The sequence below is a fragment of the Solanum dulcamara genome, chromosome 8 (genome assembly GCF_947179165.1).
Source record: "Solanum dulcamara chromosome 8, daSolDulc1.2, whole genome shotgun sequence".
Lineage (NCBI taxonomy): Eukaryota > Viridiplantae > Streptophyta > Magnoliopsida > Solanales > Solanaceae > Solanum > Solanum dulcamara.
The window spans coordinates 52,124,485-52,137,108 of NC_077244.1; the positions used below are offsets into that span (position 1 = coordinate 52,124,485).

At 34.1% G+C, this 12,624-nt stretch overlaps 1 protein-coding gene across 1 annotated transcript; it reads left to right on the top strand.

Annotated features, from left to right (window-relative positions):
* The first annotated feature begins 1,316 nt into the window (after nt 1-1,316).
* LOC129901014 (probable LRR receptor-like serine/threonine-protein kinase IRK) lies at nt 1,317-5,515 on the top strand. The gene is made up of 2 exons (XM_055976119.1): nt 1,317-3,265; nt 3,785-5,515. Exons 1-2 carry the CDS (start codon nt 1,800-1,802, stop codon nt 5,229-5,231), a joined length of 2,913 nt encoding a protein of 970 aa, XP_055832094.1. The 5' UTR covers nt 1,317-1,799; the 3' UTR covers nt 5,232-5,515.
* Nucleotides 5,516-12,624: the final 7,109 nt, after the last annotated feature.

Genomic DNA, 12,624 nt, shown 5'->3' on the forward strand with positions numbered 1-12,624 from the left:
AAAAAATGAGAAAAACATAGGGAACTTTTGTTTCTAAGTTATAATGATGGAAACAAGGTTTGTCTTCAAACTATTAATGAAAATTTTATGTCATACCACATAAGACTTAAAATATAATTGCTATCTGAGTTTTTATCTTATTCGTGAAATTTCAATTTTCAATTTGTAGTTTTCTTTTCTTACTCTTTTTTATATACATAAAGAAAAGCTTAAAGTAGTAAGGATATTTTCACAAGTTTAATATTTAAGCGATATCATTTGATTTTAGGTAGATACTTCATCCGTTTCATTTTACTTGATTTTTATATCAAAAATATATGTTTCATTTTATTTGTTGATTATAGCAAAATAAAAAAAACTCGTAATACTTTTTTCTCATAAAAATAATACTCCCTTTAGTCCAATTAAGTGAATTTTTAAGATTTTTAAAAAATATTTATTCCTCATTTAAAAAGGTTCTTAACTACTTTACATTTTCTAATAGAATGATTTGAAAATAATAAAAAAGGATAGAAAGTAACCTTAATTTCCGTCCTTAATTTTTTTTTTAAAGGTTATATCAAACCCAACAATTCATTTAATATGGAATAGTCAAATTTAGAGTCCAATGCATTATTAATACCGATAACTACCTTTTTGAGTTCCTTTTATAAAATATTTACTATTTTAAAACATATTTTTTATTTATTACCTAGATATATTATATTAGAAAATATTTACCAGCAAATGTACTATATATTAAAAGTAAATTATATATGTAATATATATGTATTAAAATGTATTGTACTTGTTTTGGTAAAAAAAACTGCATTATGTATTAAAAACAAATGCATACTTTTAAAAAATAAAAAATAAAAAAAGGATTGTTAGTTTGAAGAGATATAGTTATTCAAAAAGGTGCATAGAAGGATATTTTTAAATCAAAAAAATAAGTAGAAAAGAATTTTTTTTAACAAAATAAATAAATTCAAAAATATTTTTGATTCTTTTCCGTAAAATCAATGGAAAATATATATTTGTAATGAAATGGGACCGCAAGCACCCGTACTTACAAATGTCTCAATAAATTAGTAGAAATATTTGAACTGTCTTTGATTTACCTTCAGGTGGACTTTGTTAATTAGTACTTTCCTTTACTCTAAATTTAATTAACTCCCTTGTTTCCTAAATTTCCATTTATACTTCTATTCTGACAGTGACTAACGTGTATGCCACATCAGACTCACCATAACCGACCATACAGTGCCACGTGTCATCATTAATAAAAGCACCCACTCCCTCATTTTTCCCGTTAATTAAATACTCTGTAAGAGAGATAGAAAGAGAACGTTAATAAATGCTCCACTGACCCGCCGTCCTCGGAAACTTTACTTTTATCTACTTTCTCCGGCATATTTCTCGACAACTCATTTATAAGCATTAACTTCACTTAGTTATCACCAGTGCTTTACATTTTCCGGCGTTCACTCTCATTGTGGGCTTCTTCTTGCCTTCAGAATTCCCTTTTTCCGATTCTGCTGTCAAAATTCAACTCTCTGTTAGCTGTTTATTCCGCTCATTCATGTACATTTTGTTCTTCTCCACTTCGCTTCATTAAAAAATCACTCTTTCCGGATTTCTAGGGCTTTTTAAGAACTGGGTATTTCTTTAAAAAATATATTCCCATTTTATTGGCCGTTACGTTGTTCTTGTGCCAAAGATTGTATCTTTTGCTTGTTCTTGTATATATATGCCCATTTGGGGTTGCTAATGGGATTATGAGCAACATACATATTGCGTTGTGATTTTTGAGTGGGAGAATGGAAATGAGGAAGGTCTTTGGTATAGTAATATTGTGTCTTTTATCTCCTATTTTTGTTAAAGCCTTGAACTTATCTTTTAATGATGACATACTGGGGTTGATGGTATTCAAGGCCGATGTTCAAGATCCACAAGGAAAGTTGGTGTCTTGGAATGAAGAAGATGATAGTCCCTGCTGTTGGAATGGAATCAAATGTAACCCCAGATCCAATAGGGTCTCTCAAATTGTTCTTGATGGGTTTGGTCTTTCAGGTAAGATTAGTAGAGGCCTTATGAGGTTGCAGTTTCTTCGAAAGCTTTCGCTTGCCAAGAACAACTTTACAGGGAGTATAAGTATCAGTGTTGTTCAACTTGCTAATCTGAGGATTTTAGACTTGAGTGACAACAACTTATTTGGGACAATTCCGGGTGATTTCTTTCAACAATGCGGGCCTTTGAGATCAATTTCTTTGGCCAAGAATAAGTTTTCAGGGAAAATTCCAGAAAGTTTGAACTCATGTGTGGCATTGGGGTCTTTAAACTTGTCCTCAAATCAGTTTTCAGGATTGTTACCTTCTGGAATTTGGTCTTTGAATGGGCTAAGGTCTCTTGATCTGTCAGATAATTTGCTGGATGGTGAAATTCCAGTAGGCATTGAAGGTATGTATAATTTGAGAGCCATAAATTTGAGGAAAAATCTTCTCAAAGGTGAAGTTCCAGATGGAATTGGAAGTTGTTTGCTGTTGAGGTCAATTGATTTGAGTGAAAATTCTTTCTCTGGAGAACTTCCAAAAACAATGCAGATGCTTAGTTTGTGTAATGAGTTGATTCTGAAACACAATGCATTAGTTGGTATTGTACCAGAATGGATTGGAGAAATGAAAAGCCTTGAGATGCTTGATCTTTCTGGGAACAACTTCTCTGGACAGTTCCCGAATTCAGTTGGAAAGCTTCAATCACTGAAATTACTGAATGTGTCGCGAAATGCTATTTCTGGGAACTTGCCCAAGTCCATGAGCAGTTGTGTTAATCTTATGACACTGGATGTTAGTCACAACTCTTTGACGGGTGATCTTTCTCCTTGGGTATTCAAATTAGGATTGCGACAAGTTTTGTTATCTGAGAATAAATTAAGTGGGGGTTTGAAGAATGCTTTTGCTTCTTCACTGGACAACTCTCGTCAAAAGCTTCTAGCTCTCGATATCTCTTGTAATGAGTTAGCTGGTGAAATTCCATTTGCTGTTGGTGATTTTAATAGCTTGCAGTCCTTGAATTTGTCGAGAAATTCACTTGTAGGGACCATTCCTGAGACTGTTGGCCACCTGAAGTCATTGGATGTTCTTGACTTGAGCGAGAATCAATTAAATGGTAGTATTCCTGTGGAAATTGGAGGAGCCTATTCTCTCAGGGAACTGAAACTGGGGAAGAACGCCTTGACAGGAGAAATTGCTCCTTCTATTGGAAACTGTTCTGAACTTTTGTCCTTGTAAGTACTTGTTTCTCTTTATCGTTCATTTACATCTTCATTTGGGATAACCTCTCTGCTTGGAGGTTATCATAAGGATACTGTAGTGTAAGTTATTGTACAGAAGAACCTGATCGTTATATAGTTTTGATAATTAAGGAACTAGCATTTGCATTCTTTTTCGCAGTTTCCTCTCAGAAGATGTTGTTTTGGCTTGTCAAAATTCTAGTGACCAGATCAAGATACTAGAGATCTTTATCATGTTCTACTAATTTGTTAATTCTAAGCTTCTAACAATCATGTAGAGTTTTCCGTAATGAGTTAATCGGATAGCTTCTAGTGTATGATAATATCCTCTCTTTTTTCTATATAAGGCAATTTCAGATAATGTTTTACATAAAGTATAATGTAGCAACATCACATTACCTTGTTTTTCGATGTTTTATGTGACGTAACCTTTAAATTTATTTACGAAGTAGTCTTTGAATATCATCTTTCCTCAAAGCTTGGTTAATCATTTTGTTTCAATCAACTTGGCAGGTCTCTGTCACATAATGGTTTAACTGGCCCTGTACCTGCAACCCTTGCTAAACTACCTAACCTACAAAATGTTGACCTTTCCTTTAACAAATTAACCGGAATCTTACCAAAGCAGCTGGTAAATCTTGGTCATCTTGAGTCATTCAACATCTCACACAACCAGTTAAAGGGCGAACTGCCTTCTGGTGGTTTTTTTAACACTATTTCTCCCTATTCAGTGTCAGCCAATCCATCTCTTTGTGGGGCTGCTGCTAACAGGTCTTGTCCAACTGTCCTTCCCAAGCCGATTGTTCTGAATCCCAACTCCACAGAATCTATTGCTGGTACTATCCCTCCGGCTTTGGGCCATGAAAAGAAAATCCTAAGCATCTCTGCCCTCATTGCCATTAGTGCAGCTGCTATTATTGTTGTTGGTGTTATTGCCATTACTGTGCTAAATCTTCGCGTACGGTCTGCAACATCTCGCTCTGCTGTTGCCCTTACATTTTCTGGTGGAGATGACTATAGCCCCTCACACAGTACAGATGCAAATTCTGGTAAGCTTGTCATGTTTTCAGGCGAACTTGACTTCAGCACAGGGTCACATGCTCTGCTTAACAAGGATTGTGAGCTCGGACGTGGCGGTTTTGGAGCCGTTTATCGCACTGTCCTCGGAGATGGTATGCCTGTGGCTATTAAGAAGCTTATTGTCTCCGGTCTTGTTAAGTCTAAGGGAGACTTCGAAAAGGAGGTTAAGAAATTGGGAAAAATTCATCACCCTAATCTTGTGGCTCTTCAAGGTTATTATTGGACACCATCACTACAGCTACTTATATATGAATTCATAACTGGTGGAAATTTGTATGATCATATCCATGAAGGTTCTAGTAAAAAGTTGCTCTCTTGGAATGAGCGGTTCAACATTATTCTTGGGACAGCAAAAGGCTTGGCTAACTTACATCAAATGAACATAATTCACTATAACCTCAAGTCCAGCAATATTTTGATTGACAGATCTGGTGATCCTAAAGTTGCAGATTATGGGTTAGCAAGGTTGTTACCGATGTTAGATCGATATGTTTTGAGCAGCAAAATTCAAAGTGCACTCGGTTACATGGCACCTGAATTCGCATGCAAGACTGTGAAGATAACTGAGAAGTGTGATGTGTATGGGTTTGGAGTTCTTGTTCTTGAGATAGTCACTGGAAAGAAGCCAGTTGAGTACATGGAGGACGATGTTATTGTATTGTGTGACATGGTAAGAGGCGCATTGGAAGAAGGCAAGGTAGAAGAGTGTGTTGACAAGAGGCTGCACGGGAAATTTCCAGCGGAGGAAGCAATTCCTGTGATGAAATTGGGTTTAATCTGCACATCACAAGTCCCTTCAAACAGGCCTGATATGGCAGAAGTGGTTAACATATTGGAGATGATCAGATGTCCTTCAGAAGGGCAGGAGGAACTGGTATGATATCCCACTAAATTGATGGAATTTTTAACATAAGCTATTAGTCCCGGGGAAGAAGAATCCGCTTGATCTTTTCATATTATGGTCATTTAAAGTTTCATTTTTTATTTTTATTTTATGTTATTGGTTCTCTGTTATTCTGGGTTACCGGATTCCTTTTCACCGGGTTTCAGTATGTGGGGATCTCACTTATCCTTTTTCTTGGCTCTTTTCTGTAACAGTTACTCTAATATGTAATTCCAGCAACCTCTTCTGTTTTGTTCAAATGAGAATTAAGACTTGTAAGATTAGGAAGTTCCAAATGTTGATAGTGGATGTGCCAATAAGTACATTTCATGACAAAATGATCGAACATACACTATTATATGTCTGTCTGTCTGACTGGAAAATGACTTGTCAAAGCAGCAAAAGTGCTCTGCAGTATAATGTCTTTTCAATTATTGTTAGAAAAAGAAAAAAAAAGAATTTGCAATCCATGGTTTTTTGTTTTCTTGAAAGTACATAACAAAATAATCATAATATATATTGTAAAGTCAAAAAGGGTCTTGATACTTGATAGGCTGAGTGCCTTAAAGATTCTTTTCTCCCACTACTTATAAAGCAAATAATCTCAGTAATGATGATTAGAATATGGTTTGCACAAAATTTAGCCCCCAAAAAAAAGAAAAAAGAAAAGGAAAAGGTAGATCAAATTACTAATAAAATAGAGAAAATGGTGGGTATGGGATAACAGTGCATATGATGTTGTCGAAAGTGAAGCAGTTCTGTCTATTTTTTATTCACTGTAGCAAACCCTCTCTTTACTCAATGGATAGCGCTTATTCTCTTTCAATCAACAAAATGAGAAATGGGGGAGAAATCCAAAAAAGAGGTCTTTATTGAAGAGGCTTTGCACCTGAAATAGGACTAATGCAGATCCAGAAGAATGGTCTGGGCTTTCGAAAAGATGAAGATGCAAGGGGTAACGGGGAATTCTAACTCTTAACTTGCTCCTGCGACTTCCTTTTCATTTGGTAGGGCATGCCAACGAGATCTCATGAGAGCTTTTCAAGGTATCCAGTTAGACCCCCGGGTAAAAGAGATCTATCCATTTTAGCCACCCTTTCCATTACTGATCTAGTTGCTCTTGCTATCTAACCCGCCACTTTATTATATGATCTTTTATTGACTTCAAAAAGTCAATTTTTTCCTTTTTCTCGGGCCGACTTCATACATTCTTTTACTTATAGAAATAGTCATGCCAATCTTCTCGGTAAAGAAGAACTCTTTCGCACAATCTTAAGAGAGCCTAGTTCCACAAGAGCGTTATCACGAGCCTTTACTTGATGAAAGGCGCCCTGTAAGATGCGCTATATCGACAAGGCGAGGAGAAAGCAGCCTAATGGGAATAGCTCCAAACCAAAGCTGCCCTCCATCTCGCATATAGAAATGGTTGACAGGCATACCTATTCATGATATCGAATAGGAATGATCATTATCAGGGGATACAGATATGCCATGCTAGGATGAGCTAGGCTTTCAACAGCATAAGCCACCTCCCAAGCGGCTTCCCTCCAGTGCCTTTGACTATTGTCAGCGACGGAGTCGAAATTTTCGCTGAAAAATCCAACCTACCTTATATATATGTTGTGCAAGTTTTTGGAAGTGGGGATTTATATAGACCTCTTGTGATACCCTAGCTCTGCCAGTGTCCCTCATTTAGAGATCCATATTCTCCCGAGTTTACTAGTCTCAATAATTCAAAATCTGCTTAATTATAACATATATAATAGTTGAGCGCGAATTTGGTGCACCAGGCTTTATTCTGCCTTTAATTATCTTCATACAAATCCATTAATTTTACTACTCGGTAGTGTTTACTAATTTTATTAGGGTTCCTCTCACTAGTCAGCATGCATGTACTAGATATTTTATGTTGATTATGCATTAACAAAAATCTCAGTAGCAACATAAGAAAGCCATTGTATAATGGTGGTTACGTTGTTTAATTTATAGTTGAGATAATCTCACTAAAATTCCAAAGCCATGTGATTTAGAAAACTAATGTGAGTTGTCTTAAATTTGTTGCAACTCTGGCGTGCAACAAGTCTCATGAGCGTTGTTGGTTCCAAGAAAACCTAATTCGTTTGGCGTTTTCATTATCATCAACTACCACATGCTCTTACAATTAAGCTTCTGATTCAAAGAGTTATAAATTACTGAAAAGAATCTTCGGCATTCTTAAGCCTTCTAGAAATTAAAGCTAGACAAATGGCTCCACCTCCTAGAACCTACAAGCCCCAAGGTCCAAAATCAGCAATTTTTTTATTTCTTTTTTAAGAAAACGAATTTCTTGAAGAAAGGCACCAAAGAATTAATGGTATGCTAAGTCCAAAGTATGACTAGCTAGTATGAATTGGACCATGCAAAGGTATTAATGATGGATGTACGTTGGCCGAAGAGTTTTAATTACATCTCTGAATTGCATAGGCATTGCAAATACATAAAAGGAATTGGTCCAAACAGTACAACAAATAAAGAATTGTCGTTATTATACCCTTTTCTATTTATATGTCGTTTTTATAAAAATAGATATTCCTTAATATTTGTCATTTTACAAAATTAATACTAAAAATAATATTATTTTTGATATTTTATCCTTGAAAGTTATTAGTCTTAAAAGTATGAATTTGACCAACATAGAAAAACTAAATAATTTATTTATTTTCATTGGTCAATTTTATTAATTAAAATAAATTAATTTATATTCATTTATTGAAAACTAACTTCAAGAGAACATTAAATAAGGGTGCAATAATAAACTTACCTACTTTCTTAAGGGACATGAAATCTAAAATGGTGATATATAAATAGAACGGAGGGAGTATTATATTAGGGGGAATAATAAATATACTTCCTCCATCATCTTTACTTGTCCACTATTGACGTTGCACAATTCTTAAAAAACTATAATAGAAGGGTAATTTTACCATATCACCCTTTGAATATAATAAATACAATGACTTGAAAAACGTAATAGAAAAATGACTACTAATTAATGATAAGGATAAATTAGAAACTATGTGTAAATTATCTTTTGATTTCATAAATTGAACAAATATTGTTGCACATCTATTTTCAGTATAGTAAACAAATAAAGATGGATGGATGGAGTAATTATTTTTAACTAGCATTCTGTGTAAATATCGTAGAAAATAATTGCGATTTTCAATGTAATGACATTAACTTAATTGTCATTCAAATTTTTGTAACAATAAATATTGACACTAAAAAGAAAAATCTATTGACAATCAATGTCTTTTTTATTATCGTGAAAAGACCGTATAATCACTAATTACCCATTTAAGATAGAGAGTTTCAAATACCACTTAGTAATGAAATAATTTTATTTATGAATGTGCCAAAATGGAAAGGAAGGAGGGGCAGAAGGTTCTTTTATGCATTTTGCAACTATTTTTAATATACATTTCAGTCCTACATCAATAAAAGAAAAAGACACAAAATTTCTTGAAGAAAATCAAAGTAGTAATTAATGGTATGCTAAGTATGACTCACGAGTAGGTGTTGGACCATATCTATTGTCTAGAAATTGGAACTAGAGCATAAAAAAAGCGATAAACAAAGTGGCAAAAAGAGGTGAAATTAAAAGGTGCATCATGATTTGTTTGTAAGGAAAAAGAAAATGAAAATAGATTTGAATAAAATCATTCTTTCAGATGATTAAAACTAAAGGTAGGAAAGGAGATGCACTGGCGTGATGGGTCCATAAGAATATAGTGCATGCTGCACTCAACGAACAACATGCCTTAAATTCTTTTTAGAGAGTATGGGTTTGCTTTATTATATTGGGAGTTGAGAGTGGACATGCACACCAAACATTTGCAGTTTTTTTTTTGAAATCAAATATTAACAAAAGCATGCATGCGTTTCTTCCAATAGGATACCCTACACATTGCCTCCACACCAAATGCACAACTTATGAAGAGGCTGGGCAGGCTTCTCATCATGCAATTATTTGAAGTTTTCATTGAAATTAGCGTTTGTTTATGAAATTTGAATAAAATTTTAAATATCAAATTCTTCTAAAGGTAGAATTTTAATTTTTTTTTTAAATTTAAAAGTTGACTTATAAGTTTATATTTTTTAAAAAAGAACAATATAATTTAAAATTTTATAAAAAACAGTCATGTTCAATATGAAAAGATTATTCGTACCATATGAGATAAATATATTAAAGTATAACTAGTTACTAGGATCAATCGGTTAGAAGGCCACTTCCAAAAACTTAATTTGACAAATAGACACAAGTCTTAAAAAATGGAAAAAGACCAAAATAGTCCCTTATATTTGACTTTAAACTCAGAGTCATCTCTTTTCTTTGCACTAATAGTCCTTCAAATTTCAGTTTTAGTGCACTTTTAGTCTGTTCATTAACATCCGTTTTAGTGCACTTTTAGTCTCTTCATTAACGTTTTGATCCTTTACACGTCCATTTAATAACCTCCTCCGTATATTTTCTAGTACAAAATAAATTCCTTCTTAGATTTATCCCAGTAGGTTGTAATTGAATTTTGATTTGTAATACCTTCGTCTCATATTAGATGAGCATCTTACTAAAAAAGTTTATCCCATATTACTTGATCACTTACTAAATCAAGATAGAATTAATTAAATATTTCCTATTTTACACCTACAATTAATATGACATTTTGAATGTAAGCAATTTCTAATACTAGCTATTTCTATACTCTACTTATATTGCATTGATATAAACAAAGGGCAAAATTATAAAATCTTTCAATGTATTAATAATTTCTTAATCACTATGTAAAATTGGAAGTGTCCATCTAATATGGGACAGAGGTTATACTTCTTTTATTTGTTGGACTCAGCGTATTCATTGTTTGGTGTGCACCATTCAAGATTTGCTAATGCTTTATCTTTCTCCTTTGTTTTCATAAACAATTGATCTGCTGACCAAGTCTTTGGGTTTTGCCTATATAAAAGTCTCTTGCGCTTTGCCTATATATACAACAACAACAACCCAGTGAAATCTCACAACATGGGTGTGGGGAGGGTAAAATGTACACAGACCTTACTCCTACCAAGGTAGGACGGCTGTTTTCGAGAAATCCTTGGCTCAAAAAAAGCATAAAAAAGGTCAGATAAGGCTAAAAAGTTCAAAGCGATATGGAAAAGCAAATAACGAATAACGCAAATAACGAAAGCGACACAGATAAAATAGAGTAATCAAAGTACAGAAAGTAATTGAAAGATAATAACAGAAGTCAGAGCACAACAAATTATAGTGCGCTAATGCGCCTACTAATACGGAGGAATAACGAGACTATGTACTAGCCTTCTACCCTAATATGGGTCCTCCACACCCTCCTATCTAAGGTCATTTCCTCGGTAAGCTGTAATTACGCCATGTCCTGTCTAATCACCTCTCCCCAATATTTATTCGGCCTACCCCTACCTCTTCTGAAACCATCCATGGCCAACCTCTCACACCTTTGCACTGGGGCATCTGTGTCTCTCCTTTTCACATGCCCAAACCATCTCAGTTGCATTTTACGCATCTTGTCTTCCACCGAGGCCACTCCTACCTTGTCCCGAATAGCCTCATTTCTAATCCTGTCGCTCCTGGTATGCCCACAATCCATCTCAACATTCTCATCTCGGCCACTTTCATCTTTTGAACATGAGATACCTTAACTGACCAACACTCCGCCCCATATAACATAGCCTGTCTAACCACCACTTTGTAGAACTTGTCTTTAAGTTGTGGTGGCACCTTCTTATCACATAGCACACCAGAAGCGAGCCTCCATTTCATCCACCTTGCCCCAATACGATGTGTGACATCATCGTCAATCTCCCCGCTGCTTTGTATGATAGACCCAAGGTACTTGAAACTACTTTTCTTTTGGATGGCTCGGTCACTAAGCCTAACTTCCGCGCTGACCTCCTGAGGTGTCTCACTGAACTTACATTCTAAGTACTCTGTCTTGGTCATGCTCAGCTTAAATGCTTTGCCTATATATATGTGGAGCATAATCAAAGAGGAACAAGAAAAAAAGAAAAAATATAATATGGGCTTAGCTTCTAGCTAGTGGTTATCTAAAATCATGTTAGATTTTAGGATTTAGTAAGTAAGAAAAAAATATTATTAGAAGCATTTATATGTAATTTAGTAACATATTATAAGAGCGAGATGAGGTGGAGAGTGGTCTCTAGAGAGTGGGATGGTCAAAGGGTGGGGATTGGGAATGTTGGGTGGGTGAGAAGGAGATAATAAACTTGAAATATCACTTCATCACTTGTGTAACATGTTTTTCCACTTTCATTAGAGAAATCATTTTTCTCATTTTGAAAAAGCTTTTTTATCTAGAGAAAATATTCCAAAATATTTTGATCAATTAAATATGAAAAAATTAAAAAACATTTTTCCGAAAAATATTTTCCTCCATACGAAACACACTAGCAACTTGATCTCAACTTGGGATAAGATAAAGGGTGTGTTGCATAGAAAATATTTTTTAATTTTCTCGTGTTCAATCAAAAATTTTAGAAAATATATTCTCTAGAAAAATACGTTCTTTTAAATGAAGAAAATGACTTTATTAACGGAATTATGAAAAACAAGTTCCATAGATGACATTCCAATTGATTATGTCCTCTCCACTCTTCGAGACACCTCATTTTCACGTCCACTCTCGGAGCTCCCATTCCCACTACCCCACACTTCTACCCCACCTCCACCTCTTATATATAGTACTTTCTTTATTTCATATTAATTGAATTTCTAAGGTAATGCACACATATTAAGAAAAATATTTAAGGACAAAATTTGAACCATATTTTTCTCTATTATCCTTTTGTTTAATCAGCATCATAAATATGATTAAATGTGAAATCATAAATGCAAGTAAGTAGTCCTTTATTGGAGTATAACTTCGTAAGTAGTGTAGTTTATTTCTAGGAAATTACAAAACTTCATTAATGGAAAGGGTAAACTTTATTCAAATATTTCTCTCAAACTTTAAACAATTCAACTATTTTGAACAATGAAAAAAAGCTCTAGAAATTCAGTTAATATGAAATAGAGGGAGTATTTATCTATATTATATAAAAATATTTATAGAATAATATTTCTTTTACTTATATATACCGAATATAAGAAAATAAATAATAAACTCACTTATTTTCTAAAAAGTTATTTTCCTTATTAGTACCAAACCCACCCTTCCAATGTTCTCGGACTATATTTTTATTTGGAAATTGGCACTGAAGAATAAAACGCAAAGTAAAATGAAAAAAAAGAAGTGCAAATCAAAGGACCAAACTGATGTGTGAGTGGAATAATGGGTAAGACTTTACCTAAGCTTCGTAG

Bases quoted from the DNA above. Each gene is read 5' to 3' on its own strand.
- LOC129901014 (XM_055976119.1), top strand. From the start codon at position 1,800: ATGGAAATGAGGAAGGTCTTTGGTATAGTAATATTGTGTCTTTTATCT. The intron at 3,266-3,784 runs GTAAGTACTTGT...TCAACTTGGCAG, and splicing joins TGTTCTGAACTTTTGTCCTT to GTCTCTGTCACATAATGGTT.